We start from the raw sequence: 20,396 nt of genomic DNA, 5'->3' as shown, positions 1-20,396 counted from the left end.
GTCAGACTTCAGCAGGCTGCCCTGGGTTTAACCCTTAAGAGACTCCGGCGTGTGGTCACACTGACAAGGCGCGTGTGTGTGACAGAACAAAGGTTTCAGGGGAGGTGGGCAGGTGAAGCGTGGAAGAGAAAGGCTGGGTGTGGGTGGCTGACACCGTGCAGGACGGCGCTTCCCCCAGGCCACGCTGACCCGCCCACCACCCACATGGCGCCCAGGCCCGCAGAGCTGACATCGTGCCTGTGTCACCGGGCAGCTTCCTGCTGCTTGGACGGGCAAGGCAGTGCTGCGCAGGGTGGTTACCTGATGCTGGGAAATGGTTAGCACTGTGAGTGGATTCATTCCCTCTGACACTGGTCAGCTAGGACTTCAAGTACCAGCCACGGATAAGTTCTAGGAACTGACCGGAAGCCACCAGGCAGGAGGCGCTGCACCTGACTCCAGAATCTGAAGGGGGCCGGGCACCTGACTCACGGCCGCTCTTCTCCGCCTGTCTCGGGCTGCGTGACAGTTGCTCAGGCCCCAGGTCCGCTCAGAGAGCCCCACGGCCCCAGAAGCGTGGGCCCTGTGCTCGCCCCGGGAGGGAAGAGAGGCCCCCCCAGGCCCCGGGACCACAGGGAGGCGCCGGGACAAGGGCTCCTGACCTGGGCAGCAGCTCTTAGGGGGCGTGTGGACAAGGTTGAGAGCCCATTCCCAGAAGACCGCCCCTCCCTCTTCAGGCACCATGACTTCCGTCCCGCGTGGCTGCAAATCAGAGGCTCCCATGACCCTCTCTCCTGGGATTCAATTAATTTGCTACTGTGGCTCACGAACCCAGGAAACCAGTTCAGGCACCAGGTTTCCAGTTTATTAGCAAGACGCCCTTGAGGAGCGGCAGAGGGAAGAGGCGTCCGGGGCGAGGCGGGGGCCCGGGAGCCCCGCTCTCCAGGAGCACCTCCCACACCTCCCCCTGCTCAGCGGCACTGGTGAGGCTTCCGTGGGACACCTTGTGTGGGCCTGACTGACCGGGTCACGGCCTCTGGTGCTCTGCCCGGCCTCCGGCCTCTCTCCTTACCGAGGCCGGGGGGTTGGAGGCCGAAGACATCTTCCCCTCTCACCTCTGAGGAAGCTACGGGGTCTTAGGAGCTCTGTGCCAGGAAAGGGCACCTGTCCCGTCCTCCCCCCTCCTCCCGCAACAGGGAGTCTGGAAGGCCAGCCTCCCGCCACCAGCCTCAGCCTCCCCCTACAACCCACTGATTTCTCCTTCGTAGTTTTTAAAAAGGGAGAGACCGTCTGGCTCCTCGTGCTCCTGTCTGTCTGTTTAGCCCTTTCTTCCATCAAGGGTAAAAGTTACAGCCTTACAAAGACCTGTAATGAAAGCACTTGAGGTAATTAATTACAGTGTCCCAGACGCCACAGGAGAATGTCTCCAGGAAGAAACAGTGACGGGGTGTTACAGGCCTGAGACATGTTAAAGCTTCTTCTGCACACAGAGGACACTACGGCCAGGGGTGGGCCAGCCACAGAGCCCTGCAGCTCCCACCCGCCACCCTCAAGCTGGCAGAGCAGAGCAGGGTCAGAGGGGCAGCAGCTGCTCCTGCCCACGTGGACAGCGCCCTCCTGCCCCTGTGGACAGCGCCCTCCTGCCCACGTGGACAGCACCATCCTAGCACGGGGACAGTGCCCTCCTAGTGTCCACCTGGGAAGCAGTGCTGGCTATGGTCAGAAGTGCATGTGGCTCTTGCACTGCCTTCAGAACAGCTGTCAGCTCTTCCGAGGTGAGTTTGATCGGCCTGTGGCTCTGTCCAGCGTCTGGGCAGTGAGGCCACTGCAGCTGGTCCCCAGAGAATGGAAACAGGCTGATAAGGTCCTGGAGCTCCTGTCAAAGCTCCATGCAGTCGCTGCAGGGCCCATTAGCGCCTCTGATCTCAACCTCCAATTAGCGGGTGATTAGGCCCAGCAGGGCTGGTCATGAATTATTCATCGCCCTTCACCAGTAACCAGGATGCAGGGAATGAAGGATCAGAGGATCCCACCCAAAGCTTAGCACAAGGCAAACGTCCCTCCTTCACGCAGTGAGTCCCTCCTCTGAGGGTGACCTTGCCCTCCGTGCCCATCAGGTTTTGAGAACCTTTAAATGTATCCTGGGGTCTTCTGATGCCGGTAGGAGCAGCCCTCAGGGGCCATGAGCAGGACAGGAGGGCTGGCAAAGAGGACGCCTGGCCAGGACAGGCGTGGGGCCCAGCGTGGGGAGGGAGGGGACACGGGCTGGTCCAGCATGAGCCCAGAGCCTCCACCAGGACGAGCCCCAGAGCCAAGAAACCTCAGCCTGATTTCCCCAGAAACAACGTGCGGAGGTCGCAGGGACTCTCCTGTTGCTCTCTGAAGTTCGTGCCGAGGCTACTTTACTTTTTTCTGACACAAAGAACCAGAGGGCTCTCAGATTCCAGGGGTATCTGACTGTGTGCAGGAGAGAGGCTGTGCCCTGGGGTCTGATCTTCTCTGTGGTCTCTGAGGCCAACTAAGAGCTGCAGCTTAATTAATAATCAAGAGTTTGTGCTCTCCGATGTCCTGCCCAGTGAGCCTCGGGGGTCAGAGTCCTGGGGTTCCGCCATCCTGAGAGGGAGTCTGGACATCCTCTAGGGTGCCTTTGTCCAGACTGGCTGCTCTCCTGGCTCCCCTGGGCTCTGCCTCCGCCATCCGAGCGTGAGTCCCAGCAGGGGCCTCTGCCTGTGGACGGTCCCCACACAGCCTCTGCCGGCTCCCCATCCTGGCTCCAGGGCTTGGCTTCTCAGCCTGATGTTTGCTCTTGTGAGTGAGGCCCACAAGGTTCCCTGCCCACCTTTCCCTCTTCTCTTTCCTCCATATTATGCTGTCTGCTGTGCTTCTGGCAAAGTGGGTGTCTCAGGTCTAATGGAGTGAATGTCTGCACCACTGCTCGCCAGCTGCCTGGCTCAGGGGAGTGACTTCTCAATGCCCTGTCTCCTCATCTGTCAGTGGGGTAAGACCCCAGGTCAGGGGCTGTTCCGCAGACAGTCTGCAGCTTCCCGGAAGCTAAGCATCTGCCCTAGCCACACCCTGCCCACGTGTTCACCCACAAGAAGTGAGACATGTATCCCCACAAACGTCTACAACAGCTGTATTGGTAACTGCCCACAAGAAATAACCCAGTCTCCTGCAGCCAGTGAGCAGGGTTACATGCAGGGGCCTGTCCACACGACAGCAATGAGCGGAAGCAACACAGATTAGTCTCAGACAAGTTCCACTACGTCGTCCGAAAGACCACATACCATAGGACTCGTGTGTGACGTTCCAGAAAATGCACAACCACAGGAAGAGAAATTAGGTATGTGCTCGCCTGGCCCTGGGGAGGTGGCAGTGCTGACCTCGGGAGAGGGGAAGGTTCCAGAAGGCAATTAAACTCTCTACCTTGAAAGTGACAGTGGTTCCACAACCAGGTTTTGAAACGCTAGAACTGAACATGAGGATGGCCCTCACTGTGTGAGCAGGAAGAATGGATGTACGGGCGCTGTCACAGCTGCAGAGCTGCTGCACTTTCTCTAGTGTTTCAGACAAACTGGAGGAGCCTGTCATGAGAACTGGAAAGGGGGATGGAACAGAACACCCCCTCTCCGGCCCAGGCCCAGCTTGCACACTTCCCGCCAAGGACCGATGTCACAGGGGAACGCCTCGGAGAGGGCTGGGTGGGAGAACCAGTGGAAGGAACCCATCGAGAACAGCAGGCGGCCAGGTGGTGCAGGTCACTGCACGCAGGCGCTAGGCCCCCTCACCCTACTCCGCCTGCTGTCCCCAGCCCTGCGTGGCTCTAGGAGGCTCTTGCCGTAGCCAGCGTGGCACAGACAGAGGCAGGGCCCCAAAGGTACTGGGAGTGACAGGACCCTGCCGGCTCTGCTGAGCACGCGGGTCCTGGTGGTGCCATTCTTTTCACGCGTCCCCTTTTCAGGCTGCCAGGAAGGACATGGCCTAAAGAACACCTCTCTGTCCTGTCCATGGCTGGCCACTGGGTAGAAAAGTGAGTGCCCAGAGGGGACGGACCACAGCTGCCTGCCCAGCACCCCAGGAAGGTTCTCCTGGCCCAGCAAGGCAGCAACGTCCACTCACTGGCCCCAAGAGGCCCCGAGCAGAGGGAGGGGACACAGCTCATACCTGGCAAGCGAGCCGTGGTCAGGGGGTTGGACAGGGCCATGCCGATCTCTGTCATCCCGTACCTCTCCAGCAGGGTGTGGCCTGTGACGTTCCTCCAGGCCTCCAGCACAGGCAGGGGCAGGGCGGCCGATCCTGAAACCATCAACCTAGCGGGCACACCAGAGGCGACCTCAGCTTCTCAGAGATGATGGCACCTCCCAGCACAGAGACAGACAACGTAAACTGTTTTTCAGTCAACATCACTAAAATCCACGATAAAAACTACAGTTGGGCTAAAACTGAACTTTTTTCTTTGAAAATCATTTATGGGGTGTATTTTGAAATGTCAATCTTCTTCAAAAGGATGGGTAATTGAGGAAAAAGAAATGATTTCAGGGTCTTTGGCGACCATCTGCAGATAATCACCGTGTTGCCCACAGACAACCCTACGTAACAGCAATAATAGTAAGAGTGCAGCAACAGAACTGAGTTCACTGATAAAACGCCATCAGATGTGAGGCACAGAGGGGCAGACGGCAGGAGCTGGCCCCCGGTCACACCTGCCACAGCAGGGATGCAGAGCTTCCCCGGCCTTGTGCCGGTGGGCTCGTGACAGGAACCCGAGAGCACCTGGCTGCTGTGGCGTCACCGTGTCACTAAAGCACCGTGTGTGGAGAGAAGACGCTGCTGTTCCTGGCTCCAGAGCAGCAACACATCCTGCACGTCCTCGCCAGGGCCCGCGACCCACAAGGACTCTCCCCACTACGAGCCGGGATGGTGAGGTCTGAGGGCCTCTGTCGCCCAGAAATCTCCCTGACTCCCTCTCTGCTCGTGGTCTGTGGACTTGGGTAGAATGTGCTCCCCCTCTGGTACTGGTGCCTGCACTGGAAACCTCCGGCACCAGGTGCCCCACTCTGCAATGCCTCATGAAGTGTGGGCAGGGGGATGGCAGGCTGCAGGCCACATCAGACGGAGCCAAGGATGGTGGGAGCAGAACTACAATGAGGCCAAATGTGTGTCTTGGACAATCCAGAATTCTCTCTGGGAGACAAAGGTGACCTTCCTGGGCTGTACTAAGGGCCAGGAATCAGACATGCGGGGTGGCCAGGAGGCCGTGGGTGCCTGCATGCAGACTGCATGAAGGCCGCTGAACTCACACGTGCCCAGTCGCCTGCGCACAGTGGTGTTACAGGTGTTCTGTCACAGATGCGGCCTGCAGCATCTCCAACAGCCACCAGCAGGCGAGCAGGTGCTATGCTGCTCACTCGGGGCTGAGCCCTCTGAGTCCCCTCCGGCAAAAAGCAGGACAGAAGCTGGTCAGGGCCTACAGTTCAAGGAGAGGGCAGAGCAGGCTTCACCCCAAGACTCCGTGCCTCTGAGGGGGGCGTCTGAATGGGGATTTGTGGGGAGCATGGCAAGAGCCATGGTGCCAGCGACAGGGAGGGCTCTGAGAGCTGGAGCACGGAGGAGGGAAGTGGCACAGCGGGACACGGCAGGCAGGGGAGGCCAGAGCTGGGTAGGTGTGGGGCCAGGAAGGACAGGGGCAAGGTCAGCTTGCTGTCCTCACCCTCATCCTGACACCACTGTAGAAGGACAGACACCCAGAGTATGGACAGGTACAGAATACAGACACGCACACAGACACAGAGGAGTAGAACACAGACGGATACAGGGAGGATATGATAAAGAGCACAGACAGGCATATTCCTAAAACACTGCTTCCTGAAACTTAGTAGAATGGATTTATTAAAAATAAGTTACATTTGCTGATCTTTAAAACTTTCTGGATGGGAAGGTGGACTGTTTTCATTTACCTAATTTTTTCTTCACAAACTGCACGTATAAAATCCCGGACGTGAGGCTGGGTGAAGTGTTTGTTATAGTAATCCAACAACTTGCTGTATATTGTGGGCACGGCCATAAATACATTAATCCGTGGGGTTTCAGGACTTAAGAACTTTTCCCAAACCTGAAAAGAAGAAAGGAAGCATACAGCCAAAAGGCCAGGGAGCTCACAGAGGCCTGCAAACACCTCTGCTGCAGGAGCGGTGCTCTGGGCAGAGGCCTGTCCTCTTCCTGGGTGTTAAAGGGCCCGTCAGCAGCTCCCATCGCAAGGGGCCACTCCCTGGGCCGGGAGACAGCCACGTCCGGCCGCAGGGGTGACCTGTGAGGAGGAGGAAGGCTCCAGCCTGGGATCTGCTGTCAGGACAGACGTGCCCCCCTGCGCCTGAGAGTCAGCACAGTGCCAGGCTCCCATGGGTGAGCAACAGATGGGATGGATGACACTTTGTTTTACCAGAAAAATCAGGGGAGTTTTGTATTTTACCCCATAAACAGATGTTTCTTGTTTTTTAATATAAGGATGCTCCAAGTGTCTCACCAGTTAAAATGCTTTTGTGTTACCCTAATCTTCAAGAAAAGCTGGCGAGTCACACTCGTTCTTCACTGCAGTGCCGCCAGGTGAGCCCACTGTCAGGATGGAGAATGGGGAGCCCGTGGCCCGGGCACTCGACACCCTGAACCCTGAGCAGAACATGCCCTGCTGCATTTGGAGCCCAGGGTGAATGGGAACAGGCACTGCGGTCCCACTCCCAGCTGGACGGGAGTAATGGGCTCCTCGCCTCGACTGCTGCAGAGGAAGACACGCCTCGCTCAGGAGAAATGACATCACTATTTTAAAGACAATGACTGGTCTCCCCTTCAAATTATAAAGCATGTAAGGAAACAGAAAAATGGGACCCGTGATTACAAAAAAAAAAATCAACAGAAGCAGACCTTAAAGATCCAGATGTTGGGATTACCAGACAAGGGATTTAAAGTGATTCTGATAAATAGGGTAAGAAATTTAGAAGAAAAAATGAACAAAATGAGGGAAAATCAAGGATTTCATCAGAGAAGTGGAATTGTAAAAAATAACCGTTATAAAACTGTAAATATACTATCTGAAATTAATTGGACAGACTTAGCAGACTAGCTGCAGCAGAAGAAAAGACACAAGAAGTCAGATGCACGTCGATGGAGACGATCTGAAGAACAGGAAGGAGAGGACAGGGCGCACGTGGCGTGGACGACAGAAAGCGATGTAACGGGTGGTGACTGTGGTGGCAGAAGAGGAAGCCGAGGGAGCGCTGAGACGCCCGTGTTCCTGGAGCAGAAGACTTAATATTGTTAAGATGCCGATTCTCCCTAAGCTGAACTACACCTTCAGTGCCTTCCTCCCCAAAACGCCAGAAAGCTCTGTTTGGCAGAAATCAACAAGCTGGCCCTAAAATTTCCAAGGAAAGGCAAAGGACCCAGAAGAGCCAAAACAAGTGTGAAAAGGAAGAATAAAGGTGGAGGACTCACATCTCCCAACTCCAAAACTTAGCCTGACACAATAGTGATCAACACAGCATGGATCATAGCATAAGACCAGACACACAGGTCATGGGAGCGGAGGACAATCCAGAAACAAACCACTGTGTCCATGGCCAATCGATCTTTGACAAAGGAGCCAGGTCACCTCACTGGCAGAAAGAATGATCTTTTCAACTGACAGCACTGAACAGCTGGAATGCAAACCCACATGCAAAACGATGAAGTTCAGATCCTTCCTTCACCACACACAAGAGGTGACCTGAAGTGGACCAGAGGCCTGAATATATGAGCTAAAACTATAGAACGTACAGGAAAAAGCATAGGAGAAAATCTTCATGACCTTTGGTCAGGCAAAGACTGCTTATATGTGATACCAAAAGCATGATCTATGAAATTAAAAAGTTGATAAAACAGATTTCTTCAAAATTAAAAATGTGTGTTTCAAAAGATACCATTATGAAAATGAAAAGACAAGTCAGACTGGGAGAAAATACTTGCAAACCATATATCTGATAAAAGACTTGTACCCAGAATACAAGAAAAACTCTTACAACTCCATAATAAGAAAACAAATAACCCAATTCAAAAATGGGAAAAGATCTGAATAGACAGTTCACCAAAAAATACATGTGGATGCAAACGTGACATGAAAAACGCTTGACATCATCAGTCGTCATGGAACAGCAGACAGAGGCCACAACGAGGCGCCGCTTTGTGTCTCTAGAATGACGACAACGATGATTCAAAAGCTGATAAATGAGTGTCGACAAGGATGCGAATGAACTGTGACCCTCATACCCGGATGGCAAGAATGTGAACAATACAACCACTTTGGAAAACAGTTTGGCAGGTTCTTAAAACATTAAACATAAACTTACCGTACAATCTAGCCATTCTTCCCTTATATATCTATGTAAGGTGAATGGAGACACATCCACACAAGGGTCCACATGCAAATGTTCACGACGGTGTTATTCTTAACAAAGACTGGGAACAATGCAAACGCCCATCCAACAGCAAATGGGTGAACGACACGTGATACAGCCACACGAGGGGATAACTCAGAGATGCTCTGCAGGGTGAAAGAGGCTGGACACAGAGACTGGGTATCATATGATTCCATTTATGCACCAAGTCCAGAAAAGAAGTCTATGGAGACAGAAAGTGAACTGTGGTCACCAGGGGCTGGGCATGGAGACTGAGATAATGGTTGAACAACTCTACAAATTTACTAAAAAAAAAAAAAAATCACTGAATCATTTACAATTGGTGAATTCTACATGATCATCTCAATAGATAAAGAAAAATCAGTTGATAATATTCAACCCACTGTATAATAAAAACTCTCAGCATTCCTAAGATAGGAATGTCCTCAAGCTGATATAAAGTATCTACAAAAACCTACAGCTAACAACACACTTAACAGTGAAATATTAATGCTTTCCCCAAGAGTGTGAATAAGCCAAGGATGCCCACTATTACTATTTCCAAATTAGATTTATCAAAATTAAAAATTATCTTCATCAAAACACTACTAAAAAAGTAACTGGTTTATGAAACCAGAGCCTGGGGGAAAAGATTCATACTTGTCTTTCTGACAAAGGCCTTCTGTCCAAAATATGTAAAGAACATCCACAGGTCAATGATAAAAAGACCTTTGAATGACCAAGAAGCACAAGGACAGGCTCAATGTCATTCTTCAACAGAGACATGCAAATTGTATAACAAAACAAGGGAGCATTACACACCCATTACGATGGCTGGAACCTAAAAACCCTGACACAACCAAGGGTGGGGAAGGGTGTGGAGCACTGAAGCTCGCCTACGCTGTCGACAGGGGCGCAGAATGGACAGCCACTTGGAAATGTTTCTTATAAAGTCTAACACACATGATTCTATGATCCAGGAGTTCTACCCCTGGGTATTCACACCCCTTATTCCCCAAAATGCAAGCACATACCTGCAAAAAGACATATATGAGAATGTTCTGGGCAGCATTATTCATAAAGCCAAAACTGGAATGAACCCAAATGTTCATCAGCAGGGGACTGGATGACCTGTGTGATGCTTGGTGATACAAGGAGTGGCCACTGACACACACAGCAGGGACGACCTTGACACCATCGTCAGTGAGAGAACTGAGGCGTGAGAAGGCACCGACACTATGACCACACCACCTGGGAGGTTCAGGAATAGGCAGGCACGTAAGGCACAAAAATCAGAAGGGGCAGATGGCTCCTGGGATGCTAACTGGAGGAGCTGAGAGAGCTTCTGGTGTGAAGGGACATCTTATATTCTGACCTGCACACACACTACAGGGTATATTCATGCAGACACACTGAACTAAGATCTGTGTGCTTCACTTGACACATCCTACACCTCAACAAAGGAGAGGAACACACACACACACTCACCAAAAGTGGCTAAAATGCACGGGGCTGACGACACTACATGTACATAGGACCCAGAGTGACCACAACTTGGGTACGTCGCTGGCGGGAGCATAGATCATGCAACTGCTTTGGGGAACTCAGGCAGTTTCACCCAGAACTAAATATAAGTCCAGCCCCATGAGTACCCAGCCCTGTCGGTACCGATCCAAGAGAAATGTTCCGAGGAATATCTTTACGAGAATGTTTAGAGCAGCTTTATCCATGATGTCCCCAAGTGGGAAACCATCCGGTGTCCTCCAATAGCAGAATGGACAAGCCGTGGCCTTTCACACAGTGGAGCACAGCACAGCCACACAAACGGAACAGACTACCACCAGGGCAACGCAAGAATGAATCTTAAAATAGTACGACCTAAAAAGCACAAAAGAGTACATACTGCCAAGTCTATTTATATGCAGAACATGTAAAACTAACCTATGGGGACAGAGGCCACACTAGTGTCACCTCTGGGTGGGGGCTGGGGGACCGACTAGATGCACAAGAGAACATTCAGAGTGTAAAAAATGTTCTCTGCCTTCATCTGGTGGTGACTGTCACACAGATGTGCACACAGATACAAATGCACCAGGTACTTAATGCACACACAATTTCACATGTCAATTATACCTCAATTAAAAGAAGCTATGAGAGCACCGCCCACTTGATGAACCCCAGTGATTCTGCAGCTTGAGCACTGACATCACAGCACGAGATGGGGGCTGGACGGACACAAACCTACCTCTGAAGCTCCTCCCACGAAAACAAGGCAAAACGAAAACCCTGAATCCTATCACACCTCTAGATCCAGCTACCCAGCTTCGGGGAAATGCAGGGGATAGGGTAACGTGTCGAGTGATGCCACAGGGGTGCGGCCACAAAGCAGACTGTGGGAGAGCCTACGGCACACACGGCCGAATTTCTAAGCAAACAAACAAAACGCAAGGAAAAGGCCGAGGGACGCCTGCATGGGCAGTGACACGAGCAGCACGTCCATCAGGCACAAGGTAGGGCCGTCATTTGGGGCTGACTCCACCCAACTGGAAGCGTGAAGGGCGTCGGTGATGCCAGTGTTGGGGCATCACGAGGCGAGATAAGGGGTTCTCGCCCGGCACCCCACTGTGCTGGCAGAGCTGCTACTGACTAAGAAAACACGTCCCTATCTTTTAGAGACGCTGAAACCATATGATGTCTGAAAACAATCCCAAGATAGGAGATGTTTCTACAGAAAAAGAATGGCTCTGAGTTAGTGACTGCTGAGGCCGGGCCAAGGCGCAGGGCCCTCCTGTCTCTTGTGGATGTCTGAAACTTTCCATAATTTAAGATTTTACTATGATGAAAAGAGGGGTCAGACTGGGTTCTCTCGCCAAGGCCCTTAAAACTCTGATTTTCTGTAATTCCTTATAGACAAGTGAACTATTATTTTTTAGCAAGAAAAATGTTAACAATTCATGTTTAAGTATCAACATTTGGAAGGACTGGGGAGGCTCCTGTATATCACCACTCCCACTGCCCTCCTGCCGCACAGACAGGAAGGAAGTGTGCGCAGAAATGAGGAGGCACGGGGAGGGTGGACTTTCCTACACTTCCTCCCACGGCTGCGCGGAGAGGCGATGAGACCTAGCGGCTCGGAATCACTAGGCACAAAGTAGTGAGCCCAGCAAGTGACAATGTGCCGGAAATCCAGGCTGCAGCTGCAGGAACCCACGGGGACCGAGCCCTCTGACTGCCACCCTCCCCCGCCAGGTGCGCCATGGCCTTGACAGCTTTGGTGTGTCTGTGCTCTCGTGCCCAATATTAATTTGAGTGAATCCCTCAGGTCCCTTCCAAGCTGCAATGTGGATTTGCTGTGAATTCTGGGTGGCATCCCACTTTCTGCTGACTTAAAGCAGCACAGGTGTGCCAGGCTGTTGCTGCCACCCACCACCCGCCACCAGGAAGGCGTGGGTTCTGGGAGGACTGCAGCCAGGCAGACACACCGTGCATCACCTGGTCTTCCCCTGGGAGCACTGACACCCTGACCCGGCTGATGAGGAACAGCTTGGCGCCCTGTCTCCTTGGCCATGGTGGCATTTACAGCTTGGTGGCCATCCTGCATCTGGTGTGGCTGGCCTGCGTGCAGACCTTGCCAGCACCTTGCTGTTGAGCACTGCCGTCACCCCCACCCTAGCCCAGTCCCCACTCTGCTCACAAGGGCTGGCCTGTCGCCATGAGCACTTGAACGGCAAAGCACAAAATGCCCCAGACTCAAAGGGCACAGCATCCCACGTGAGGCGCCATGTGGGTGCGTCCCTCACACCTGCAGGGCAGGTGAGGAGGAGGAGGGGCCGTGTCAGCCGCCCGTTTTCTTTGGGGACCTGTGGTCCCTGCCAGGCCTCCCACGTGAGGCTGACGCATGGACAGAGCACGTGGCCAGCCAGTGAAGCGTGCTGACCAGTCCTATGCTCATCAGCACTGGCAACGGACACTAGCACAGAGGCCGTGCAGCCAGGTGCTGCCTCCTAGGAGCCGCCCGCAGCTGGGAAGGCCTCGCCGTCCTTAGAATTCACGTGAAGCAGCAAAGGGGGCAGCTGCTGTCCCGAAGCATGACCCCTAAAGCAGGAGCCGTCCCTCCTGTCGTTCAGCACACACGTGTTACAGTGAAAACACTTCAGGGGCAGCAGACAAGAGCTGTCACAGCTCTAAGACAACTGCTCCTGCCAGGCTACAAACAAGGGGCCCTGGAGGAGCTGGGGTCTGCCCATGGGGGGTGCAGCAGAGTGGGGGCCGGCACCTCTTTTCCTCCCCGTCTCCCCACCGTGGCTCTGCCTGCAGCCAGGACCGAGACCCGCTGCAAGACTGCAGAGCCCGGTGAGGGCTGCAGCAGCCCAGTCTGCAAAGTGGGTCCCTCTTGTTGGGGGTCCTAAATGACACTCACGAATGGCTCCTGTTCTGCGCATCTAGGTGCACCGGTCCTGCAAGGCAGGACACTTCATACTGAAAGGCCAGAGATAGGACACAGCTGCACGCCGACTCCTAAGGCATGTGAGCACCTCTGTCCCACTGACCCCCAGGCTGCGCTCAGAGCTGCAAGGCCTGAACTCTGCCTGTACCAGCACCAAGCCTGGAAACGGCCCACAGACACTTTGACAAGATGCCGACTTCTCAGGTCCCAGAGGGGAGTCGTCTGCTTAACCCAGGGAAACGGTATCCTGGGTGGGGTGTGCCTCAGCAGGATGCACTGGTGGGTGTTGAGTGGGAACGCGGCCCCCAGAGAATGGTCTTCGTGGCACACGGTGCCGTGGCCCAGAGGACCAGGGCCTGGAGCACCTCCCACTGGCCCAGCTCACTGTGCTCAGCGGGCCTGGCCCCCCTTGGGTGGGACCCCAGCAGGTGGAGAGGAGCGAGGCCCAGCCCTGCAGTCCTCCTGACCTGGAGCCTGCTGCTGGACGCCGCCTCCTCCACGAGTGGCCACCTGCGACAAGGAACCGACCCAGGCTCTGGGCAGCCTCACCAACAGTGATACCTTGTTCTTCGGGGTGACACCAGGTGCCTGGCCCATCCGTCTTCCTGCCTGCCCCCAGACCACTGTCCCCTCGTCAGTCAGCCCTGCAGGATGTAGACAGACAGTCACCCTACCGTCAGCACACATTCTGTTCGGCGGGATGACCTGAGACCATTGAGGCGCCATTGCAGGTTTCGGGCCACCCCTCGGAAGCCTGGTCACTGCTTTACATGGATTTCCTAAATATAAGCTTAGACAAAACCCTGACACAGCTCCCCCGCGGTCTGGAAGTAGCGCGTGCCTATGAAGCCTTTCATAAGCTGAGAGGGCGTAAAGCGAAGCAGCAATATTGTTAGTTCACATGGAAAAGTTTTTTGAGCATTCCCAGACACCAAAAGTAAGTTCTCTGAGGCTTTTCTGATGCCCCAGGACACATCCTGCTAATGGGGCACAAGGTCCCAGGAAGCACGGAGGCCGGGGGAGGGGTCCATGGGCCTCCTGCTGCTTCGCCACCAAACTCACTGCAAAACCAGCGCAGCGTTGTTTTCACTCTTCACCTTTTTTCGTAAAAGCAAAATCCTCTCTATATTTCTTCCAGTTAGTGATATCAGGTACTCGTGTGGGTCTTTTGTAAAAGCAAAATGGTGTAATACAAACTTTCAAAAAGCAGGCGTACCTGTGTTTAACAATGCTGAGAGCGGGCTGACTAGTCATCAGCGTAATATAAACTCGTGAGTTCACGGACCGTCATGTTCCAGGACTTGGTTCTGCCATAGCTCTGAGAACTCCCGCGCGGGCCGCACACCAACAGAGGTCTGCGGCGGGACCCTCTCAGGGAGCGGCCCTGCGCCCTCACCTCCAGCACCCCACTGTCATAAGCAGGCAAGGGCCCTCGCTGCTCAGTGGACACTGCTATGCACGTGGTGGTAGCCACAGTGGGGACACAGGGGAGCACTCGGGGGCCGGGTAATTCACACAGAGCCCACACCCTGGGGGCAGGTCTGAGACCCCTGCCGGTTTAACCCTATTGACTGCACACAGGTCCAAAATCCACTCTTATTTTCAGATTATCTAAGCCACAACAAACAACGTATTCAGCAAAGTTCATTCTTTCAAGCTTTAAAGCCAGCAAGATGTCTTCAAAGGGTGGAGCGCCAAGGACGGCAGGTGGGGCTTCCCACCCCGGGGATGAGGGTCTGTGCCCATGTTCCAAGCAATCCCCCGTGGCCCATGCTGGCTACACGCCACCTCTGGCAATCACAGGCAGAACTGTGAGCACAGGAGGTGCCACCCTGGGTCTGACCGACCTGCACGAACCCAGGGCTTTGCAGAGCAGCGTCTCACTCACTTTAAAGCAATCTACTGACAGATCGGCAGGTGGACAGCCGTCACACTGCCATCTATCTGGGGTGATGCCTCAGAGGAGCTGTACAGTGACATTTCACTAGATAAATAACCACCCCGAAGTGGTTTTAAGAGACTTTCCCCCATTCACCTGTGACACAACCTCGGTGGTCACAAGGGTATTTGAGTGAACGGAGAGGTCTGAAGAGGGTTTTGACCTCTGTTGTCAGCACGCCCCGCGGCCCAAGGCCAGATGGAAAGCCAGAGGCCCTGGAGCCATGCTCATCCCCTGAAACTGAGTGGGGACCACGCACCCACTCACTCACTAATGCTGGACCCTGAATCCCCCGCCATCCTGGGAGACGCTCTAGGAAGCCAGAGGGGGGCGAGGCCAAGGAGGGGCCAGAGCTCTCCTGGGGGACAAGGCCTGGGTTCACCGGGAGGTCCCGGCTCAGCCTTCCTCTGCCGAGCCGGCCCTGCACCACACCCCTGCCACACCTACAAAGGGCACTGGTGTCCCTCTGGAATCAGTAACTGGGAAACAGACTCTCTCCACATCCAGATGGCTGTGAGGAGTGGGTCCTGGCCCAGGCTTTCCGGGGCTCTGAGTTACGGGGTCCCTCTCCTTGTTTATAGGGAATCTGAAGACATAGCTCCTGTTGCCTGTGAACACCCAGCATGCAGAGTGCGGGGTGATGGGGACCCACAGCCGCCCAGCCCCAGCTCCTGAGGAAACCTTGCAGGGCGGGCTGGGCTGGAGGAGCAGCAGAGCGGCTCGAAGTGACGACAGAAGAACACAGCTTCCTGCGTGCATTCCGTGGTGCCAAGGGCCCTTGGGCCCCTCAGGTGCGTGGAGAACTGTAGGGGGAGGGGCTGCATCCTTCAGAGACCCCGTGGCACTTGCTGCGGCTCACACTGCGCAAGCTCCCTGGCAAAGAGCGCTAGGTGCCCAGCTTGCCCTTAGTGGAGGGGTCAGTTCTCCCTGAGCAGCCGAGCCTCAGGTGCTCTGCCCTCCCCCCACAGCCCTCTCCTCAACGTCAGCACAGATCCAGGGTTGGGAAGAGCTGTGCTGAGACCCACAGACACGGAGCGCCTGGCAAGCCTGACCGCCCCTGCTGAGCCGTATGTCGAGGGGGAGGCAGGTCCTCAGGCTGCTGCCCTGAAAGGTGTCTTCCAGCTCCTGACTGTCCGTCTGGAATCGCTAAGGGGTCTGCAGCTTAGGAACAAAACACAAAGAGTCAGGGGCTGTGGGGAGTGCTGGCAGAAGGCCAGGAGCCTCGCCTGCTGGCCGGTCGGGACTGTGCCAGGGCTCTCGGGCCAGGTCAATGCCCTGTTTTCACCCACCACTATGTCTTTCTCTAAAGCCCAATGTCACTTGTCAGCAAACAGGGGGTCTCTCCAGAGGAAGGGAGGGGGAGGGCCCCTTCTCTTTAATCCTCCGCCTCTGGGGCTGGGCTCCCCCATATGTTCCTAGGCTCAGGGCCAGGGCCAGGGGTCTCTGCTCCTCTTCCTCAGAGAGGCGGAAGGTGGCCTGGGCTGCAGCTCTGAGTGGCTGACTGGCGGTGGGGTCTGCGTGTCCTCAGAGCCCCACTCTCTGCAGGTCCCACCCCGAGCGGTGAAGGCTCCAGGCCTGAGGAGAGGATGCTGCCTGAGGCTCTCGACACCTGCCAAACAGGGGCCTTGGACAATGATGAATCCTGCAGACCGGGTTCCCAGGCCTTCAGGGACCCCTTTGTGAGGAAATTCACGCTTGACTAAAATATGAGCTCTGAGCTGCTGGCAGAGAACCAGGTACTTTCCCAGGGGCAAGAGAGACAAGCGGCAGGAATGCCGGGTGGGCGCCAGCGGCTAGGCTGAGCACAGCGTCCCCACCCCTGCCAGCCTGACAGTGGCGTGGGGAAGGGACAACATGCCGGCACGAGGAACCCCAGGAGACAGTTCAGAGCTCCCGGCTGGGCCACCCAGTCCAGGACTGAAGGCTGCTGTGCTCTGCTACCTGACAGCCCCAAGACACCCAGTCCCAGTCCTCACGGAAGCGTCACCTGGTGCAGCAGAAGGCATTTTGCAGAGGCAGTTACAGCTCTTGAGATGGAGGCTCCCCCTGGGTCCCCAGGGGGCCCGCTGTGATCACAGGTCCTCACGAGAGGGAGGCAGAGGGGGACTTGACCCAGAAGAGAGGGTGGCCATGAGAGCACAGAGGCGGAGCCTGAAGCAATGCAGCCCCACAGCATGGGGTGTGCGCCTCCAGCAGCTGGAGCCCCCAGGCAGGGCCACCCCTGCTGACACCTCGACTCCGGCCGTCAGACTCGGTGGGGTTCCACCTCCCAGAGCTGAGAGCACAGCCCTTCATGCTTAAGCCGCCTAGCTGGGGTCACCTGTCACACTGGCAACAGCCTCCACTGCTGGCAAAGCCACACCCAGGAGGGTCCTCGGGCCCCGCCTGTCCCAGCTCGCCTGTCCCCCACTCACCTGCTGCGCGCTGAACTCGGGCAGCATCACACAGGTGGCTCCCACCCAGAGCGGACAGAGCAGCTTGTTGACCACGCCGTGGATGTGGTGCAGCGGGAGGACGTGCAGGATCACATCGTCTTTGGTCCACGCCCACTTGTGGACCAGCCCCTTCACCTGCAGGACAACAGCCTCAGATGGGGGACAGTGTGCTGAGGAGGGAGGAGGAGGCGCTCTGCTACCTGCCTCTGACGGCATCTGCAGGAGGCGGCAACAGGGTGACCCGGGACCTGTGGGTTCGGCTGCTCGCCCGTGTCGGAGAGCAAAGCCAGACAGAAAGGGCTCCGATTGGGGTGTCCTCTGCACACACTCTGGGTGTCTCTGCCCCAGGCAGTCAGGGCTGTGGTTTCAGCTCCAACAGGCCCTGGGACTCGGGGCCTTCCAGAGCTCAGGCCTGATTCCGTCCAGCCAGCCTCCCAGCTGACCTCAGCACCGCCCTCCCTGCTGGGGCCACAGCAGAGCCCAGAGCTGGGTTTCCAGGCAGTTCTTCGGCTTTTACTGTCGTGCTGATCGAGTCTCCCAATCGCTGCTGAGCACAGCGTCCCACGCACTCCAGAAATGCCCAGCATGTGGGCATGTGGGTTCTTGCTTCCTGGCTTCCCAAGCTAGCCTGAAGTCTGCTGGCCACACATCCTGAGTGTGTGCGTCATGGCCGGCGTCTCTGAGCTGCACATGGTGGCCCCTGCTGCCCTCCACATGCCACATGTGGGAATGAAGTGCTGATTAAGCTGCCCTGTTGGCATCATTTGTTAAGGGGGCCCACCAGCAGGCCCATGATTCCCTCTACACCTGAGTGCTGAGCCCCCGGCCTTCCTCGGAGTCATCCCACGTGGGCTAGTGGCCCTGGCAGTCACACGCCACTGTGACCCTTTATTGCCCCGAAGTTCAGGTAGGGTTGGTGGGATGGCAGCTGCTGTGAACAGCCCTACAGAAAAGTGAATGGACAGGCTGCCCTCAGAAGGTGCTTCTAGCCTCAGGACCCTGCCCAGAGGTGGCGGCAGCCCGCAGCAGCACTCACCATGGCCTGGATGTTGGGATGGGTGCTCAGCACGCCCTTGGGCTGCCCCGTGGTCCCGCTGGTGTAGACAATCATGGCGCCCCGGTCTCTCCAGTCCCGCTCCGGCACCTCCCCGTCCCTGCGCTCCTCTGCTGCCCTGCTGTAGACTGTGGGCGGGAGAGGCAGGAGTGGGATCCCCAGCTTCCCGACCACTGGGCTCAGGATCTCCACGTACTCCTGGCCGGCCAGGACCACGGAGCTCTGGGAGTCCCGGATGAAATACTCCAGCTGGGCCTGCGGGAGCTTCCCGTACAGAGGGACAGCGATGCCACCACTCATCCATGAGGCCCACTGGGCCACCACGTAGGACACGTCATTGGAGCACATGAAGGAGACCCTCTCCCCCCGCAGGTCCCCGCCTGTGCACTCGCGGAGCCTGCAGATCTCCCGGGACAGGCGGACGCTGTGGGAGTAAAGGTCTGCGTATGTGTGGTGGCCGTGCTGGTCGACGAGGGCGGTTCTGGCCCCAAAGGCCAAGGCACGGGTGAACACCGGGGCGCTCCTGTCAGAGAGGGCTTCTGGGCCCGTGTGCAGGAAGCCACTCCATCTGTGTCTCCAGGGAGCAGGCCGGCAGGAGGCCACGGCGCAGACCCGGCACCGGAAGGACAGCGCCACGTGGGGCAGCATTGCAGACGATATCCGACTTGATCCACCTGGGGTGGGGCTGGAAAAGAGGGGGCAGCACGTCACCCCCACCAAACCCCATCCTAAGTCACTGAAGGGAGGTCCAATTAAAACGCTGCACCAGATGAGATGCGCCTAACGGTCATCCTTAGGTGGCACCCCAGACTGGAAACACCAACTCTCCCAATACACCTCCTTTGGGGTCTTTGTGCCCAACATTCCAGCTTTTCACTTAGTCACAGATTAAGGATTTCAAAAGCATACAAGATTCTGAAAGATAAACCAAAGTAGGTCAAACTGAGGAGAAGCACAAAGAATTCAATACACTTAACATAAATTCTGAATAATTGTTTTTCAAAGTCTGAGCCTGGAAAGATCCCAGCCGAGAGGAGTGAGGACATCCCTCTGCAGCGGGCAGGGCCTGGGCACCCCTGGAGCTGGACACACATGGCTCACGTCCCGAACAGGGGACTTCTGGGAGCTTGCTCCCTCTCTCCAAAAACAAAACATAAACTAATGACCAAAACGGTCAAGCAAGAAAGGAAAGCTTGACAGCTCAATAAGCGAGCTAAGTTAGGCAGTAAGATACTAAAGAGGCTAACCTTGAACCTTTGGTAACCACGAATTTAAAGCCTGCAATGGCAATAAGTACATATCTTTCAATAGTCACCCTAAATGTTAATGGGCTGAATGCACCAATCAAAAGACACAGAGTAATAGAATGGATAAAAAAGCAAGACCCATCTATATGCTGCTTACAAGTAACTCACCTCAAACCCAAAGACATGTACAGACTAAAAGTCAAGGGATGGAAAAACATATTTCAGGCAAACAACAGCGAGAAGAAAGCAGGGGTTGCAGTACTAATATCAGACAAAATAGACTTCAAAACAAAGAAAGTAACAAGAGATAAAGAAGGACACTACATAATGATAAAGGGCTCAGTTCAACAAGAGGATATAACCATTCTAAATATATATGCACCCAACACAGGAGCACCAGCATATGTGAAACAAATACTAACAGAACTAAAGGGGGAAATAGACTGCAATGCATTCATTCTAGGGGACTTCAACACACCACTCACCCCAAAGGATAGATCCACCGGGCAGAAAATAAGTAAGGACACGGAAGCACTGAACAACACAGTAGAGCAGATGGACCTAATAGACATCTACAGAACTCTACATCCAAAAGCAACAGGATACACATTCTTCTCAAGTGCACATGGAACATTCTCCAGAATAGACCACATACTAGGCCACAAAAAGAGCCTCAGAAAATTCCAAAAGATTGAAATCCTACCAACCAACTTTTCAGACCACAAAGGCATAAAACTAGAAATAAACTGTACAAAGAAAGCAAAGAGGCTCACAAACACATGGAGGCTTAACAACATGCTCCTAAATAATCAATGGATCAATGACCAAATCAAAATGGAGATCCAGCAATATATGGAAACAAATGACAA

General features: G+C 54.9%; 1 protein-coding gene across 6 annotated transcripts in view; it reads right to left on the bottom strand.

Annotated features, from left to right (window-relative positions):
- The window catches only part of ACSF3 (acyl-CoA synthetase family member 3), a 58,904-nt gene that overhangs the window by 26,798 nt on the left and 11,710 nt on the right, over positions 1-20,396 (bottom strand). For all 6 annotated transcript variants that reach the window (XR_008993985.1, XM_036924268.2, XM_057492764.1 and 3 more), the window contains exons 2-5: positions 18,263-18,965; positions 17,206-17,361; positions 5,937-6,091; positions 4,144-4,289 (exon numbers count right to left, since the gene is read on the bottom strand). Coding sequence is in view for 5 of the 6 variants with exons in the window: in XM_036924265.2 (XP_036780160.2) it covers positions 4,144-4,289; positions 5,937-6,091; positions 17,206-17,361; positions 18,263-18,965 (1,160 nt within the window). In the remaining variant the exon portion in view is untranslated. The remainder of the gene's footprint in view (positions 1-4,143; positions 4,290-5,936; positions 6,092-17,205; positions 17,362-18,262; positions 18,966-20,396) is intronic.

This window comes from Manis pentadactyla, chromosome 15, assembly GCF_030020395.1.
Source record: "Manis pentadactyla isolate mManPen7 chromosome 15, mManPen7.hap1, whole genome shotgun sequence".
NCBI classification, from domain to species: Eukaryota; Metazoa; Chordata; class Mammalia; order Pholidota; family Manidae; genus Manis; species Manis pentadactyla.
This window is presented reverse-complemented; position numbering and strand designations above follow the sequence as displayed.